General features: G+C 36.2%; 1 protein-coding gene across 1 annotated transcript in view; it reads right to left on the bottom strand.

The window, feature by feature from the left end:
* The window catches only part of b3glctb (beta 3-glucosyltransferase b), a 65,894-nt gene that overhangs the window by 37,474 nt on the left and 9,926 nt on the right, over positions 1–18,494 (bottom strand). Inside the window, exons 5-8 of the mRNA XM_056466625.1 lie at positions 11,842–11,918; positions 11,620–11,731; positions 1,516–1,652; positions 1,367–1,430 (exon numbers count right to left, since the gene is read on the bottom strand). Of these exons, the coding sequence (XP_056322600.1) occupies positions 1,367–1,430; positions 1,516–1,652; positions 11,620–11,731; positions 11,842–11,918 (390 nt within the window). The remainder of the gene's footprint in view (positions 1–1,366; positions 1,431–1,515; positions 1,653–11,619; positions 11,732–11,841; positions 11,919–18,494) is intronic.

Below are 18,494 nucleotides of genomic sequence, written 5' to 3'. Positions count from 1 at the left end.
GAGCGTCTTTCAGTGTCACACAATTCCAAACCCTTTAATGATGACAGTTCTGCCATAAAAATATCAGGGAGAATTAATATACACACATTTATTTCCGCATCTAGGCAGACGGCAGATCATTTCAACAAAAGATGCCAGACACCTTGATTTGCGGCGAGACACCAAAGGGAGTGTAGAGAAAGTGCATTATACAAGCTGAGATGAGAGATGTGAAGAGAAGGGGGGACATAAAGTCTATTATCTGCGTCTGGGTCATTCTGGAAAATAATGTCTTTTGTTAAGAAGCTTTCAGAAAGATTTATAGCTGATGCATTAAAGCAACTTCCACTGCAAGTTATTCATATTTATTACAAACAAGTAAGTGCTTCCGATGCAAAATAATAAATGTTCAATAAACAAAGAAAATTATTAATAATAATAAAATACAACTGACATACAGATGAAGTCAAAATTATTAGCCCTCCTGTTAGCTCTCCTGTTTAATTCTTATTCAAATATTTCTCAAATGACGTTTGACAGAGCAAGGATTTTTCTCAGTATTTCCTTTAATATTTTTTTCTTCTGGAGAAAGTCTTATTTTTTTTATTTCAGCTAGAATAAAAGCAGGTCAATAACATTAGTCCCCCCCCCCCCCCTTATTAATGTTATTCACTATATTATAATGTACACCTGTCCAATACTTATTAATGTAATTCATAAGTTACATTATTATGAATTTGGCCATAAAAGAGTTAAAATCCTGTAATTTTCTAAGCAATTTAGTAGTTTTGATCAGGACTGAGGTTGATTATTAGATTTACACAAAAAAAAAAAAAAAAGATATTAATCTGATGCAATTTTACAGCAGTTTATTCAGTGGACGTTTTCATCCTCAACATAACAAAAGGGTAGTCAATTTGCCCAGAGTGTATCGTTGCGTTTTTGTAAAAAAAATTTAAGCAATTTTCTCAAAAAATGTGTCAAATTATTCTGCTAGCTGCAACAGAAAAAGTCAATGGCCAAATTAAGACTTAAAATCACCAGAGAGGATAAAAATATCCTCAACAGTACATAAGAGTTAAGCAATATTTATTATACAATGATTTGCATAATTACCCTAACCTCATTAAGCCTTTAAATTGCACTTTAAGCTGAATTCTGGTATCTTGAAAAATATCTAGTAAAAAATTATGTACTGTCATCATGACAAAGATAAAAGAATTCAGTTATTAGAAATGAGTTATTAAAACTATTATGTTTAGAAATGTGTTGGAAAAAATATCTCCGTTAAACAGAAATTGGGGGAAAAATATACAGGATTGCTAATAATTAATTCCGACATCAACTGTCCATGATGTCCATTTACACATTTTGTGATCCTTCTCACCTCATGTTGAAGGTCAATCGTGAAATCCGATTTGGGAGGCTCATAATTCACACGTTCTGCAGTTCTGAGACACCAAACCAAATGGATTCTGTATTAAAAGAGTACATTTGCAGTTGAAGCACGTAAGAAACACAGAGGTGAAATCTGACCGCTTAGCCAAGGGGCAGCTGATGGCCCAGCCAGCCATGAAGTCAGGGTAAGCGAAGCTGTAGGGGTCTTCTGAGAAAGCATAGTGGTGGATGATTGTTGGTTCATCATCATGGAGGGATCTGCCCAGAAACCACTCCTACAGAGAAAAGACACATGAGGCTTTGGATTAATCTGCCAAGTCTTGTTTCAGGCTGCTCTTTCATTACCTCAAGTCAGCAGGAGATGGTTTTATGTACTGTGTTGACATATCTTCTGTTTCTCCGGGGAATGTTAAGTTAAAAAGCTAGTTCACTCTAAAGTTAAACTTTTATCATCACTTACTCTCTTCACATGAACTTCTAAAACTGAAAAGACCTAAAACTTTCAATGTACAAATAAAAAACAAAAATGCACTCACTGGCCACTTTATTAGGTACACCTGTCCAACTGCTCATTAACACTAATTTCTAATCAGCCAATCACATGGCAGCAACTGGGATGTGGTAGAACGGGAGATTCGCATTATGGATGTGCAGTCAACAAATCTGTAGCCACTGCTTGATGCTATCCTGTCAATATGGACCAAAATCTCCGAGGAATATATCTAGTAACTTGTTGAATCTATGCCATGAAGGATTAAAGCAGTTTTGAAGGCAAAAGGGGGTCCAACCCGTGCTAGTAATGTGTACCTAATAAAGTGGGTGTGTATACGGATATGAATGTGTATGTATATGTATATATGTTTTTTACATTATTTTACTTTTATACTCTGGCTACTGTAACAACTAATTATATGATGCAAAACACTTACTAAACAAGGGCAAATCAGAGCATAAGCTAAACAAGATAAAAATGCTAAAAATCTATTTTATCATTTCCAATGTAAACATAAATCAGCGTAAATCAGGTAGCATACTATTGCAATAACATACAACAGAATAAGAATTCTGTGTATAGCTCTGAACACATTTAATTATTGACATATGTATATACAATACCTGACAAAAGTCTTGTCGCCTATCCAAGTTTTAGGAACAACAAATAAAAACTTGACTTCTAGTTGATCATTTGGTATCAGAAGTGGCTTATAAAAGCCACATATCAGAAAGGCAAAGGCCTCTAGATTACGCTTATTTTACCAAAATAAAATATGATCATGCCTTGATTTTTAATTATTTAATTAGGACAGCAAGGTCTGACTTTGCTTAGGCAAAAGTCTTGTCACGTAACAGAAATAATGTACAGTTTAGAATATTAAGTCATGGTGCAGTGGAGAAAGAAATAATATTGTTTTTGAGTCCCATGAGCTTGGAGGACTGCATTCATACATCTCTACAATGACTCGAATCACTTAATAAAGTCATCTGGAATGACAAAGAAAAAGATCTTGCAGGACTCCCAGAGTTCATTAAGATTTGTTGGATGAATCCGCCATCTTACTCCACACATATTCAATAATGTTCTTGTCTGGTAACTGGGCTGGCCAATCCTAGAGCACCTTGACCTTGTTTGCTTTCAGGAACTTTGAGGTGGAGACTGCAGTATGAGAAGGAGCGCTATCCTGCTGAAGAATTTGCCCTCTCCTGTGGTTTGTAATGTAATGGGCAGCACAAATGTCTTGATACCTCAGGCTGTGGATGTTGCCGTCCACTCTGCAGATCTCTCGCACGCCCCCATACTGAATGTAACCCTAAACCATGATTTTTCATTCACCAAACTTGACTGAATTCTATGAGAATCTTGGGTCCATGCGGGTTCCAATAGGTCTTCTGCAGTATTTGTGATGATTGGGATGCTGTTCAATAGATGATTCATTGGAAAATCTACCTTCTGCCACTTTTACAAATGATCAACTAGAAGTCATAATTTGTTGCTTTTACAACTGGGATCGACGACAAGACTTCTGTTTTTGGTAAACTATCCATTTAATACGTTTTAGACTCAAAACTCATTTTACTAAACTCATTTCTACCCTCATTTTAGACTTTGTAGACTGGTAGGGCCACTTATCGTAACTGAATTAATAGCTGGCATGTTTTTTTTTTACAACACAAGAAAAGAAATATATTCTGAACAACTTCACATATCTTGAGAAAGTCTCAGTTCACACTCAACATCCATAAACAACCAAATACATTGTTCTTTTTAAGTTTTGGGATTTGAGTTCAATGTTTCAAGAAATCAAAAAGAGGATAAAAGCTCAAATAAATAAATGAATGAAGTCTCAATAGTCTGTCAGCGTAAAGACCTTTTGTGTTCCTTTCTGTAGTGTGTTTGTATGAAACTTCAGCTTAGCTGTAAAAAGCAGTGAAATACTTCAATCACAATGACTTTAGAGTCATAGATCAAGGGTCTGGCTCTCAATACAGACAGTAGACACTCAAGTAGAATCAGCAAACAAAAAAACAATCAGAGTTCTTGTAACAGAAAGCCACTAATCAAACGCATTGACCTTTCCTTCCTCATTTACAGAGTAATTCAGCAACCTTGATATTTGATTATCAGTGCATTCCATTTTGAAGGGCTCATCTCTATGACCCAATTCATTTGAAGAGTTTACCCTCCAGAGTGACAAAGTCAAAGGAATGAAGGGTGTAGGGGTCAAAAAAGCTATTTTTTTGTGTGCAAGTTTGAGTCATCTTAATGAGATGATCAAGAAGATGTGCCTTTGTCTCACTTTTTGTCTGCTATTTGACACTTAAAAACACACACTCAGAATGATGAGTTCATTGTGCAGGCTGTGCCTTTCCTACTTGCTTATTTAATACAATTTATTTTATAATTATTTTATTTAGAATTCATATAAATGTTACAGTAGTAGCCTACAGACTATACTATACTACCTATAGACTATACTATACAAACATTTTTAGGTAAAGTTGTGAGCATGGAAAGTCTGAGCAGGGACGTTGTTTGGTGTCACACACATCACTTAAATCAGAAGGGCTCATCCCTATATGCTTCAATTCCTTCAGAGGGACCCTCCAAGAATCAAGGCCTAGGGATAAGGCCTTGCGAATGGAACGCTGTGCCCATATGCTTATTTCATGCGGCCGCAATTTTAGAAACGAAAGTGAGGCTGCGGTGAGAAGAAACCCAGAAGTAGAGGACCAGCACTGTAAACATTGCAACAACATGCCGTGGACTACAAACCTCCAGCTGTTGCTGCGATTTCAAAATGCAGATATGGTGTAAACATCACTTTAATACCCTTCAGCTAAGTTTAATTTAAACAATTAAAAGCATATAAGGCATCAAACAAAATCATAATCTCTTTAAGAGTAATAATGCTTAAGTGTCCTCCTAGGCTTCAGTCCATGGCATCGGATAAACGCCACGCTTCCCTGCTTCAGCCTATGTAACCCGGTGAGCGATAAAACCATGCAGTCCTGTGTAAAATGTTTGGAGCACACCCTCGTGTTGTCTGTAATAGTGTTATCATGATACTGAATTTCAGTACTAATCGGTACTGATGTTTTAAAAATGTAAATTTCACGTTCTTAAACGTCACCGATTTGCCATTGTGTTCACGTGCTCAACAGAAATGACTGTAATTAGCCATGAAGGTCATCAGTTCACCACTTTTCACCAAGTGCAAACACGGTTTAAACGTTTAAGAACTTGGAATTTTAAAACTCACTCAAATTTTAGTGAGAAATTGATGATTGGTGCCAAAATTCAGTATCGTGACAAGTCTAATATAGCAAAAGAATCAGTTCATTAACTTGAGTTTGATAAATGGCATCTAAAATGTGTGTTTGGGAAAGATAACGTCAGCTAACCATTTCCCTTAGCTGAAAATGATGTCTGATTAAATTTTTCACTATCCAATCAGAACGGACCTTTGGGTCACTCAGAAAGCAGTAAAATTATTAATTTGTGTCACTTTCTTTTCGCTGATAAGATATACAGCCAGGTACTCAACAATACGCCACAGCGGACACCGTTCCTGTGGGACTCAAGGCTAGAGCTGAAGATCTATGGGTTCGGGCTTAATTTCTATAGTTTTAGATGGAGTCGGGCCAGCCTCCGACTAGCATAGTAAACGAATGGTCATGTGATGCATTTCAATTAGTGCGAAAAAGTAATCAAATCATTTGTTACAACATCAAAACCCATCCCTGCAAAGGTGAAACAAATAATGACAACAAATATAGGCAACAAATTGGAATTGGACAACAAGACCTGACAGTGTAAACGGGGCCTTAGTCTCCATCTAATAGTGGCAAATCATTGTACCCAAATACAATAGCTTTTTTATAGAATCACAAATTAAAGAAAAATTGATTAATAACCAAACTAATTATATTAGCAATTTAAGGAGGTTACACTACCATAAACAATGACTATAATCTGCATGTAACCTGGAAACTGACTCTAAATATATTTTTCTTATTTTGAGTAAAGGACTGGAGGATAAACACAATAATAACTGTGATGTAATTTTCCCTCAATAAAAAGATAACACTGTTGAATAAACGTTCTATATGAAGTTTATGCTTCAAAGTGGAAACACTGTAAATGGTGCTGCTTGTTTGGACCACACAGAGTGTTAGGCTGTGTGCGTAAATTGTACCCAACAGCAGCACAGCATGAGTTTAGGTTTGTTTTCATGCCGACAGATAGTTCTCAAATCAAACAAGCGACCGGGCAGCTACAAGCAGAAGCACTTGAATTTAGTGAGGGGCACAAAAGTCTTGGTGATTTAGTTCAAAGCCAGCTGAAACAGAGCTGACTTTCTCAGCAGCACTACAAACAGGAGAAACACAATGCCATGAACCATCCAGTTAGAAGGCTATTTTACTGATTTACTGTAGTACCAGTAATTGCACCATGGTATTGTTCCTGGACTGGTAGATATATGTAGGAAGGAATTTTATTATATTGATGACGCAGACATAAAGAGAAAATGGATTTTAATTGCACCCACGGACCGGCTCCAAACAAGCAGAAGAAAATGGATGGATGAATGTTGTTACGAAATTTATATTTACAATAAAAAATAACTATGGTGGCTTGAGAAAGTTTACTACATAAACTTATTCTTCTTCTGTCTTCTTCTTCTTAGACTATTTTATGAATGCATCACCTCCTAGACTGTTCAAACTAACTGCAGACCTTCAAACTATACTGAATTAAGTTGCTATATCTTTTCCAACTGAGCCGACTTACGGTTTTCCCAAAACTGACCCGGAAAATTTGGAAAGTCCCCTTGACTTAACATTGGACCAAACTTTCTGACCTTATAACTCTGCACCAGACTTACACCACAGACTTAAGTCATACAGACTTATGGTTGGGCTCATTTAACTCAAGACTACTAATCTGACAATCACTGATGACCTTTCAACATACTAGCCACACCCTAGCAACCACTTACAGCACCCTAGCAACTGTCCCGTAGACTTCCGTTGTAAAAAAACGCCATTGACTTTACATTGGACATACTAACAACATACCAATCCATACTAGCAACAAACTGATCCATACTAGAAACATACTTACGACATGCTAATTCATACTAAATTCATGCTAATAACATGCTAGTTAATACTAGAAACATGCAATATGTTAATTCTTATTAGAATCATGCTAACAACATGCTAATTTATGCTAGCAACATGCTGGCAACATGCTAAATCATACTAGAATCATGCTAATTTATGTTAAAAACAGCCTAGCAACTACTCAGAACACCTTAGCAACTGCCTAGCAACATCTCATCAACCACCTAGAAACACCTTAGCAACTGCCTAACAACCAGTCAAATCACCCTAACAACCGCCTAGCAACACCTTAGCAACTACCTACCAACGCCTTAGCAACCACCAAACCACCACTCAGAATACCCTAGCAACCACTTAACGACACTTTAGCAATGACCTAGAACACCTTAGCAACCACCTAGCAACACCTTAGTAACCACCGAGAACACCTTAGCAACCACCTAGCAATGTCTTAGCAACCACTCAGAAGCCCCTTACCATCTAGAAAGAAACATGCCAATCTATACTAGGAACATACTGACATATATGTAGTTATCTGTCTATGCCAACTGTTTCAAACTTCTTAAAAACTACTTTAATTGTTTGAACTTTAAAACTATTTCAAACTTTCAGACTAAGCTTTCTCAAGACACCATAAAGTCTGTCTACGAACTTTACTTTTCTAGTTTAAATTAAATATTAATTGTCAGTTAATAACAAACCGCTGTTTCATTCAAGGCAAATTTATAAAACGGTTTGATATTATTATTATCATAATAAGTCTTGTATGCAATAAATGTCTTCTAGTAAATAGATCTTATTAAATTTGATCTTTAAATGACCTTTACCAATTTTATATCCTATAATTATATAATTATGGTATGCTTAAGCTAATTATATAGATTTATAACCTTAAACTGTTTGCCATCTCCAGGTTGGAGGAAAGTCCTTACCCCAGGTGGAGGAGTTCAAGTATCTTGAGGTTTTGTTCATGAGTGAGGGAAGGATGGAACATGAGATTGACAGGCGGATTGGTGCAGCGGTACAAGATGTATCAGTCCATTGTGGTAAAGAAGGAGCCGAAAGACAAAGCCTTCGATTTACCAGTCAATCTACGTTCCTACTCTCACCTATGGTCATGGGTTTTGGGTCATGACAGATAGGACAAGATCTCGGATACATGCGGCCTAAATGAGTTTCCTTCGCAGGGTGGCTTGGCGCACCCTTATGGATAGGGTGAGGAGCTCTGTCACACGGGAGGAGCTCGGAGTAGAGCCGCTGCTCCTCCACATCGAGAGAAGTCAGCTGAGGTGGCTCGGGCATCTGTTTCAGATGCCTCCTGGACGCCTACCTAGGGAGGTGTTCCAGGCATGTCCCACAGGGACGCGGCCTCAAGGAAGACCCAGGACACGCTGGAGAGACTATGTCTCTAAGCTGGCCTTGAAACACCTCAGAAAGTGTCTTGGTAGAGGGAAATCTGGGGTTCTCTCATAAGACTGCTGCCCCCACGACCCAGCCCCGGAAAAGCGGATAAAAATGAGTGAATGAATGAATCGATTTTTTAAGTGCGTATGAAAAGGTCATATTGCCCTGCCCTAACTGGTTCCGGTTCCTTTAAACTTGAATGAAACTGATATTTGACATTTATTGTAACAATTAGATAGCAACAGATTATAACATTGCTATTGTCATAACGTTTTGGCCCAGGCCTATTTATAAACCCATAAAGTGTTTAAAAAATAACAAAAAAAAGTCAACTGCATCGTCACAAGAATGCAAATAAACTTTAACATACAAGAAGAAGATCTGATGTAAGGAGAAGCATTTAAAAAGCCTGTTTTGAACAGCAAAGGGCAGAAACAAAAAAAAGACAAGAATGCATGAGTAGGGAGGGTCACAGTTAAGTTGGTTTAGATGTGTCTGGTCTGTGCTGCATTTTTTTTCCAGTTGAGCGACACCAGAATTCATTTCAAGGTAAAAACTATCTTTTCAGTAGTCCCGCTCCACTTGTTGGCTCGCACATGGCAGCATTCAACCTTATTGAGTTGAGGCATACTAAACCAAGCCTTTCACACCAGAGTTCATATCAATCAAACTCCCTAAATTAAATCTGTTCATCTTATAAAGGAATCACGTCTCACTCATATTAAACCACTACCTCCATATTGATTTGTATTTTATTTATCTCTTCATGAAGATCTAAATGAACAGACGTTCAGCAGAAGGCCAGAAATCTCTCAGATTTAATTAAAATCTTTATTTGTGTTCCAAAGATGACTGAAAGGCTTATAGATGGGCATGAGGATGAGTAAACGATGACTGAATATTAATTTCGAGGTGAACCAACACTTTAATAAAGCAGTAGGACCTACGATGCTTCAATTTGAAGATTAAATCGGCATGGCCTAAAAAACATTATCCGACAGAATGCGGTACTTTGTTTTCAGTTCAGTTGCAGTTAGTGTCAAGAGGATATCATTGTGTGTGTGCCCCCACAGGGAAAAAACAGTACAGGTGACATTTCGCACAATCAAGAAACAATTTATGAGTGGATAGACCCCAGAGGGCTTCCTCGCAGCTGCTGATGATTGGAAAGTCTGAAATTAAAACGACGGAGCATTTCAAGAGTGGTGTGTCCACAGAAAGGAAAGTGGACACAATGTGCTTGCTTACTTCAAATTTGTACTTGGGTTATTGGCGTGACGTTGAATTTTTACTGTCACATATTACTAAAATGAATATAATTAGTATTGTCATTCATTCATTCATTTTCTTTTCGGCTTAGTCCCTTTATTAATCAGGGGTCGCCACAGCGGAATGAACCGCCAACTTATCCAGCATAAGTTTTACGCAGCGGATGCCCTTCCAGCTGCAACCCACCACTGGGAAACACCCATACACTCCCATTTACACACAAAAACTATATGGACAATCTAGCCTATCCAATTCACCTATACCACATGTTTTTGGACTGTCTGGGCTACCGGAGCACCCGGAGGAAACCCACACCAACACAGGGAGAACATGCAAACTCCACACAGAAATGCCAACTGACCCAGCCAGGGCTCGAACCAGCGACCTTCTTGCTGTGAGGCGAACGTGCTATCCACTGCGCCACCGTGCTGCCTATAATTAGTATTGAGATGATTGAAAATGCAGTAAATGGTTAAATGTTTCTTTATCTTTATCATTTTTGCTAAATCTCAAAACTGTGATTTGGTCTGACAGTCTCAAGCATAGTTTAATAAATAAACCACAGCTCTTATTAATTAAAACGAACATAAATTATTAATTAATGCATCAGGTCTAAATATTCTATGACTTTATGGAGAATCTAGACGGGGACTCTTTTCTTGAACTGATGGACATTGTTTATTTATTTTTCTTTTTTTCTGTCAAAGTGTATTAAGTTATTTTGAATCATTATTATCCTTTTGTATTTTTGTTTTTATATTTTATTTAGTTTTATTTTTTGCTAAACTGAAAAATTAAACCGTCGTCAATTTGTGTGGAATGTTTAAAATAAAACTGTTGTTTAAAAAAAATGGCACCAGGTCTAATTTTGACCTGCATATATTTCTATAAACAAAGGAACTTGGTCTATTTTGGTATGACCTACTAATTTAAATCTGGCAATTCCACAGAAAACAGAGGTTCCCTTAAAGATCATCTCATTGAAGCCCCCTGTGAAGCCCATGATGTGCACCTAAGTTTTGTTAGGGCTGCACGATATTGAAAAAAATCTGGCATTGCGTTACTAAACCACACAAGAGGGCAAATTCTTCAGCAGGATAGCGTTCCTTCTTATACTTCAGCCTCCACATCAAAGTTCCTGAAGGCAAAGAAGGTCAAGGTGCTCCAGGATTGATCAGCCCAGTCACCAGATATGAATTTTATTGAGCATGTGTGGAGTAAAATGGAAGAGGAGGCATTGAAGATTAATCCAAAGAATCTTGATGATCTCCGTGAGTCCTGCAAGAACGCTTTCTTTGCCATTCCAGATGACTTTATCAATACGTTATTTGAGTTATTTGAAGCTCATGGAAGTCATACACAATATTCCTTCTTTTTCCACTGCACCATGACTTTATATTCTATACTGTACATTATTTCTGTTAAGTGACAAGATTTTTGTCTAAGCAAAATCAGACCTTACTGTCCTAATTAAATAATTCAAATTTGAGGCATGATCAAATTTTATTTAGGTAAAATAAGTGTAATCTATAGGCCTTTGCCTGTCATATAAGCCACTTTTGATACCAAACAATCAACTAGAAGTCAAGTTATTATTTGTTGTTTCTAAAACTTGGATAGGCAACAAGACTTTTGTCAGGTAGTGTATATAAAAATCCTTAAATATAAATTATATGTTCTCAATATTCCAAACTACTTAAATATATCAATTTTTTTCTTCAAAAAAATTCTGTTTTACAACAAGAAAATGCACTGCCTATTTGTCAACGACCCACTTCTAGTTTCAATGACATGATTTATGTTCTGCATCTCAACCAATGACATGCTCTGTCAGTTTTACATACAACTATTGATGCTGTAAAATGGCAAAGTAAACCAGGCATGGAGTCCTGAAATGACACTTTTGCAGTAACAAATGCTGAAGGACAAAAACCTTCTGCTCACCTTTCTTGGGCTGAATCTGCTCAGCACCTGCAGAAGGTTGTGCAAGTTCACGATAGTCTCTTCTTGCAGGAACATAATCCACAAAGATGTTTGACAGTACTGCGAGGCAAGGCTGAAGACAAAAAAACAAGCATACAGCTGCAAAAAATGTGATTAAGGCGAACTTGTGAATAAATATTCATAATAAGTGGAGTATTCTCTGTGTTTTGAGTGTTTTTTTACCGTGGCAGTGCCGGAAGAATGCTCCAGTTTCCATCATAGTCTGACAGCTTGTGAAGGAGCACAACATCTGGTGAACTCTGCAATACAGCACAAAAAACATTTCAAACAAACACCACCCATTTAATGGAGTTCTGCACAACGTTATTCATTCTGACAGATGATACAGACTAAAGAAGGCAGGTCCCCAGTACTTAACAGAATTAACACTGAAAGCTGCCAGTTACTGAAGCATTTCTGTGTTTTGATATGCATCAGAGCTAATCCTATTTTAAGACATTGCATAAGCAGAGCCTAATTTAAGCTGCAGTGTCCACATGATTGATGCAGTATAATCTGAAATTATATTTACATATTTAATATATGTTAATAAGTCTTGAGTTATTAAATATTAAATGTTTAATGCTAAATATTTAGAACATTTCTGCATCAAAAGTAATTAATTTTAGGGTTAAGAGTTGTACTTTCTCCCAGTGTTGGCATGGGTTTCCCCTGGGTGCTCCGATTTCCTCCACAGTCCAAAGACATGCACTATAGGGAAATTGAATAAGCTAAATTGGCCGTAGTGTATGTGTGGGTGTGAATGCAGGAGTGTGTGGGTGTTTCCCGGTGCAGGGTTGCAGACTGCATAAAACATATGCTGGATATTTGGCGGTTCATTCCGTTGTGGCGACCCCTGATTAAAAAAGGGACTAACATAAAAATAAAATGAATGAATGAATAACTTGTACTTTATTAATGAATATTGCACGAAAACGGTATAGTTCTGTGCTACTGGGATTATGACTAGGGGCTCTTCAAAACTTCAGAACTGACCTTTACTGAAAAAGGTCAAGAAATGCAAAAATGAAATGAAAACAGGTAGAAGTTATCGAGTGCTGAGGGGTATTTGTATGCACAAAATGTGCTTAGAAGGCTGAAACAGTGGCTTATTTAGATGGAGAACGCGATAGCAGAAAATCTGAGGTCATTCAGAATATGATGGAAAATTGAGCAGATGAAAGATCAAGACGACAGCGTTCATGTAAATGTGGATAAGGAATTATTACAGACTGATTGACAGAAGAAAATGAAAACAAGCCACATGACTCACAGTTCTATTTTAAAATCAGCTTTGTTCTACTAAAGGCGTATTTTTAAAAGTATTTGAACAAATCGTCTTTTTTTCAGACTACTTTTCATAATTTATGGGCAAGGTTGTAAACTCCCTTAATAACTAAATCGGTAAATCCACAATATAATAGCACAGCCAGGATTTAAAGGAGATAATGCTTCCTTTATGAATACAATTTCTCATCACATATGCATGAAAGGTTAATTGTGAAGTGTGTGTGTTTTCTTTCCTAACAGCACCACAGGAATTGCAAAAAGAATGTCTCTCATTTGCTAACAAACCGAAGAAAAACTCATGTAAAATGACTTACTTTTTTTGCACATTTTACTGTATAGGGTATTATACTGGATGTACAGATTATTGAATGAGAAATCAAGCATGTGGATACAACTTATATGCAGTGGTGTAAAGTAACAAATTACAAATACTCAAATCACTGTAATTGAGTAGTTTTTCTCAAAAAAAGTACTTTTACTTTCCCTTGAGTACATTTTTAGTGCTGTATCGGTACTTTTACTCCACTCTTTCCTTTGACCTGCAGTCACTACTTTATTTTTTCTTGTCTATGGGGATTTTAAAAAAATCAGTCCTGTGATTCCTGTCCAATCAAATCACACATAGAAGGTAAATCGCCTCATAATGAACAACCTCAAGACATTGATTTATAATTGCAGCAAACTGTTTGGAAGCATTAAGTGTCCAAGAAGATGTCCAAAATCTACACGCATTGTTTGCATGATGTTTACTTTGTGATGATCGAAATGGCCTTAAACACTCAGCAGGCACAAGACATCAACGTGACGTCAGATTGACGTTGTACCCCAACGTTGCATTTTGTTTGGAAATCAAAATCGGGTTGACACCAGAACCCAATGTCAGGTCTACGTCAATGTCCAACGTTAAACCTAAAATCAACCAAATATCAACGTCTAATGATGTTACAGCATTTGATGTCAATATGATGTTGGTTTAAGATTTTGGCTTGACATTGGATTTTGGTCACTTTCTAACAACCTAAAATCAATGTCATTGGACACCATTATCGGACCTCAAAATATAGTCTTTAAACACTGGCTAGACTTGAATTTTGGTCACCTGAGATCCCAACCTAAATCCAACCTAATATTAACGTCTTATGACGTTGTGTGCTTGCTCGGCAATAACTAAATGCACTACAGAATGTTACGTTTAAAAACATCAACAAATTACATGTAAATGCATCAGATTTGTATAGTGTAATACTCACTATTCTTGAGTACTTTTTACTCATACTTTGAGTAATATTTACAACAGATAATTTTACTCTACTTGTCTACATTTTTAGGCAAGTAATGGTACTTTTACTTCAGTATAATTTTTCAGTACCCTCTCCACCATTGCTGGTAACACTTTATAATGACTACACACTGTGAATCATCTATTAAGCATTAGCAAATAGTGAATTCATTATTTGTTAAGCATTAACAGTACATTAATAAACGTTAGTAAGCAGTTTATAACTGCAGATACAAATTCGTAACTTATAAGCATTTATTTATAATGTGATAAATAATTGTACTTTCATACTTTATTACTGATTATTTTTTCATAACTAAAAGTATTGCATTATTTACAAATCATTTGTATTCATAAGTAGTTGTTTTTTTTAAGATCATTCAGAATGAGTTAGTAAATGATTAATAAACTATTCAAATCAACATTTATATATTTTTATTCAGGCATATAGTAATAGTTACTTTGTATGTTAGCAAATGCTTTATTAACTTCATTCAATTGTGTGACCTAATCTAAAGTAAGGAATATTTATGCTTTATATATCCCTTATAAATGACAATTACAAGCTCTTTCAAATGAACAATACATCTTTGCAATCTTATCTAAAAAGCAAAAATACTGTAAAGTTTAAACATTACTATTGTATTGTATAACATCATTTTACTTGATAGTTTCATTTGTGTATCTTTAAATGAACAGAATTGAATAAATTTGTTTATTTTCTTTTTCCCGTTTAGAATATAAACTAACCTTTAATTTTCATTTAAAAGGGATTTATAAAGCATACAGTCCTCACTAGATTAGGTCACAAAACTGGATGAAGTTGAGTTAATAAGCATTTATTAACATGCAAAGTTCCTATTACTATATGCCTGAATAATAAGATATATAAATGTTAATTTATTAATAATTTACTCATGCACTCTGAATAATCTTTAAAACCAGCAGCTTTTTTTAATAACCTGGTTAGTAAATAATGCAATACTTTTTAGTAATGAAAAAATAATAATTAACAAAGTATGAAAACAATTATTAAGCGCATTATATATGTGTTTATGAGTCAAGAATAGAGCATTTGTATCTGCAGTTATAAACTGCTTACTAACATCTGTTAACGTAGAGTTAATGCTTAACAGATAATGAATTCACTATTAGCTAATGCTTAATAAATGATTCATAGTGTGTAGTTATTATAAAGTGTTACCAACTGTTTACAACTCTGTTTTCAGAATGATATTTTGCATGAAATGAAAAGTCAATGGACTTTCCCACCTTTTATATCCAGATGGCTTACTAATAGTTTTCTCTGCATATTATACAAAAGAGGTATTTTAATATAAAATGTGGATAGTTCACCTTTGTAATTATATTAATTTACACAGCCTTCACTTTTGCCAAACAAAAACACAAGTGAGTTTCTTTCTTTCTGTGGAACACAAGGGAAAATATTTTGAAGAATGTCTTGGGAAAAACTGCCATTGACTTTAATAGTATTTTTTTTCCTACAATGGATGTCAAAGGCTGCTTTGTTCCAACATTCTTCAGAATGTCTTGTTTTGTTTTCAAGAGAAAAAAGAAATTCATAAAAGTTCAGAACACTTGAGTGTGAGTAAATGGCGAGGAAATTTATACACTGAATACTCAAAAAATCCAAGAATCTACCTCCTGAAGATTGGGGTTAATGACCGATACCCAAATGTTACAGTAACATGGTGGGCTGACTTTTAAAGACTTCCAGACAGCTGCACTTTTCTAGGAGTGACAAAAGCTGTGAGACTGGCCAACCTGAATGCCAGTTATACTGCCAACAATGAGAGGCTGAATGATGATTAGGACAGAATCTGGAGAGGATGAAAACAGCGAGGTGGAAGAAAATCCGAATCCATGCAATGAAAACTCCCCAGAAGAGCCAGTTCATGGCCAGTCATCAGCTCTCTTCATCCCACGAAATGGTGGTTAATGAGCAAGCCTCATGTGTTGATGCTCTGGAAACCTTCCCTTCATGCCAAAGTCCTGTCCATCACCAGGAGGTCAAGATGCCGACTGGAGCGTTCGCACCTTCAGCTCAACAACCCCAATCTTCCCATCCTTCCCAACACCCCTACTGTGAAAATGGTCTTCTAATGAGCCTGACTACTAAAAATATGCCTCTCATCTCTCAAAAATCAGCCAAAACTCATAGGGAAGTGTGTGCACTGATAAAACAGGTGTGCTAAAGAAAAGAGCTTGTCTAGAGCCTTATTACCTGGTATGACTTACTGAAGGAAACTTCTGCTTCTGGCTACTTTAAAAAAGAGATGGCAGAGCTGAGAAAGGTAATTTAAAAAAATCTGAATATAAAATATAGATCAGCAAGAGAATGAAGACAGTAAAAGCAAGAGCCTTAGAAGCAGATGCCGTGATGGGAAAAAAATGTCAGGCCCGGTAAAACCTCACCTGAGAAAATAAAAGGTTTCAAAGATCTTCACCTAAGGGGCTGAGCAACTTGCTCGTGTTTTTATGCACTTTTTGCAAAGCCTGCACAATTGTCTTGCTAGAAAACAAACAGATGCCTGGAGTCATTTTCAAATGGTAGTTGTTGTGGAAAAACACAAATCGACTAATTACTGCATTTACAAAACAGACAGAAGTGAATCATCTGTTCGTTCTCTGCTATGCTTGCTTAATTGCACCTCATTTTGGGCAGTAATGTTTGACCAAATACATTATAAATAATAAAATATCTCTACAGTTGAAGTCAGAATTATTAGCCCCTCTTTTTTTTCCCCCCCAAATGATGTTTAACAGAGCAAGGAAATTTTCACAGTATGTCTTATAATATTTTTTCTTCTGGAGAAAGTCTTATTTGTTTTATTTCAGCTAGAATAAAAGCAGTTTTAAACTTATGAACCATTTTAAGGTCAAAATTATTAGCCCCTTTAAGCTAACTTTTTTCAACTTTTTTTTTTTTCTACAGAACAAATTATCATTATACAATAACTTGCTTATTTACCCTAACCTGCCTATATAACCTAATTAACCTAGTTAAGCCTTTAAATGTCACTTTAAGCTGTATAGAAGTGTCTTGAAAAATATCTAGTCAAATATTATGTGTTGTCATTATGGCAAAGGTAAAATAAATCAGTTATTAGAAATGAGTTATTAAAACTATTATGTTTAGAAATGTGTTGAGAAAATCTTCTCTCCGTTAAACAGAAATTAGGGGGAAAAAAATAAACAGGGGGGCTAATACTTTTGACTTCAACTGTTTCTATCTTTCTATCTATCTATCTTTATGCAACAGTTCTGTCTGGTTCTTGAATCTGACTGGCTGATAGCCATGCGATATTCTGCAAATAACAGCACTCGTCCAGCCTCTTCACCCTTCACCCTTGTGTATTACTCCACCCACATACAGCGACAAGCTGAGGACACTACAGTTTGTCAAATATTGCTGCTGTTGAAGAACACAATGTACTTTTGAGGCTTTTTTAGGCAAGAATGTAGTTGTTTCGATTGAAACTATGCAGTTTATTCATAAGGATAGTAATATTTAAATATTTAAAATATTTATAAATTCTGAGAGACAGCACGTCAGCAGTCAATAGTGTGCCTGAGCAGAGCAAAGACGGTTGACGTTGTTGAGCCACAAGATGACGACAGAGACCGCATAATAAGCCCTTAGAGAATAAAAACAGAGTAATTTCCAACTACAGCTGATCAAATCATTATTAAACAGGTAAATGACTTTCTAAGTCGATCTCTCTCTTTTGTATGTTCTAGTGCTGTATTTATACCATAGTAATGCCCGCATGTGTTTAGTCGTTTTCCTTATCGCAAACACAAAAGTAATCTGGTGATTGTGCTGCTTTGGATATTTTGGGGGTAATTATTGTGATCTCCCAATTGCAACAAAGCAATACTGGGAAATCTCTGTAGCCTGATGGCATTTCATGTTGTTCAGCCTTATAATCTTAAAATGTGAGCAAAATCACCTATTTTGTCATCACTTTAGACATTACGCTAGAGAATCATTGAAATACTAGCTCAAAAGTGACGTAAGTAAAGTAGCAACGGTTTCTGCTCTTCTGATGTCAGCTGCAGATGTGAATGAATGGTGGAAGGAAGTAGTTCCTCTTACAAAAGGATTTTTAGACTCTTTTTTTTAATTACACAATTATGCTGTCAAACTGTTGTGTATGGCTGTATATCGTGACTGGAGTGACACTAAGGCACTCGGCTGCACGCCTCCCACCTGTGCCAATATATAGCCATCTATCCATCCATC

The sequence above is a fragment of the Danio aesculapii genome, chromosome 10 (assembly GCF_903798145.1).
Source record: "Danio aesculapii chromosome 10, fDanAes4.1, whole genome shotgun sequence".
NCBI classification, from domain to species: domain Eukaryota; kingdom Metazoa; phylum Chordata; class Actinopteri; order Cypriniformes; family Danionidae; genus Danio; species Danio aesculapii.
Note: the sequence above shows the minus strand (reverse complement) of the source record. Positions and strands in the feature narration are given on the sequence as shown.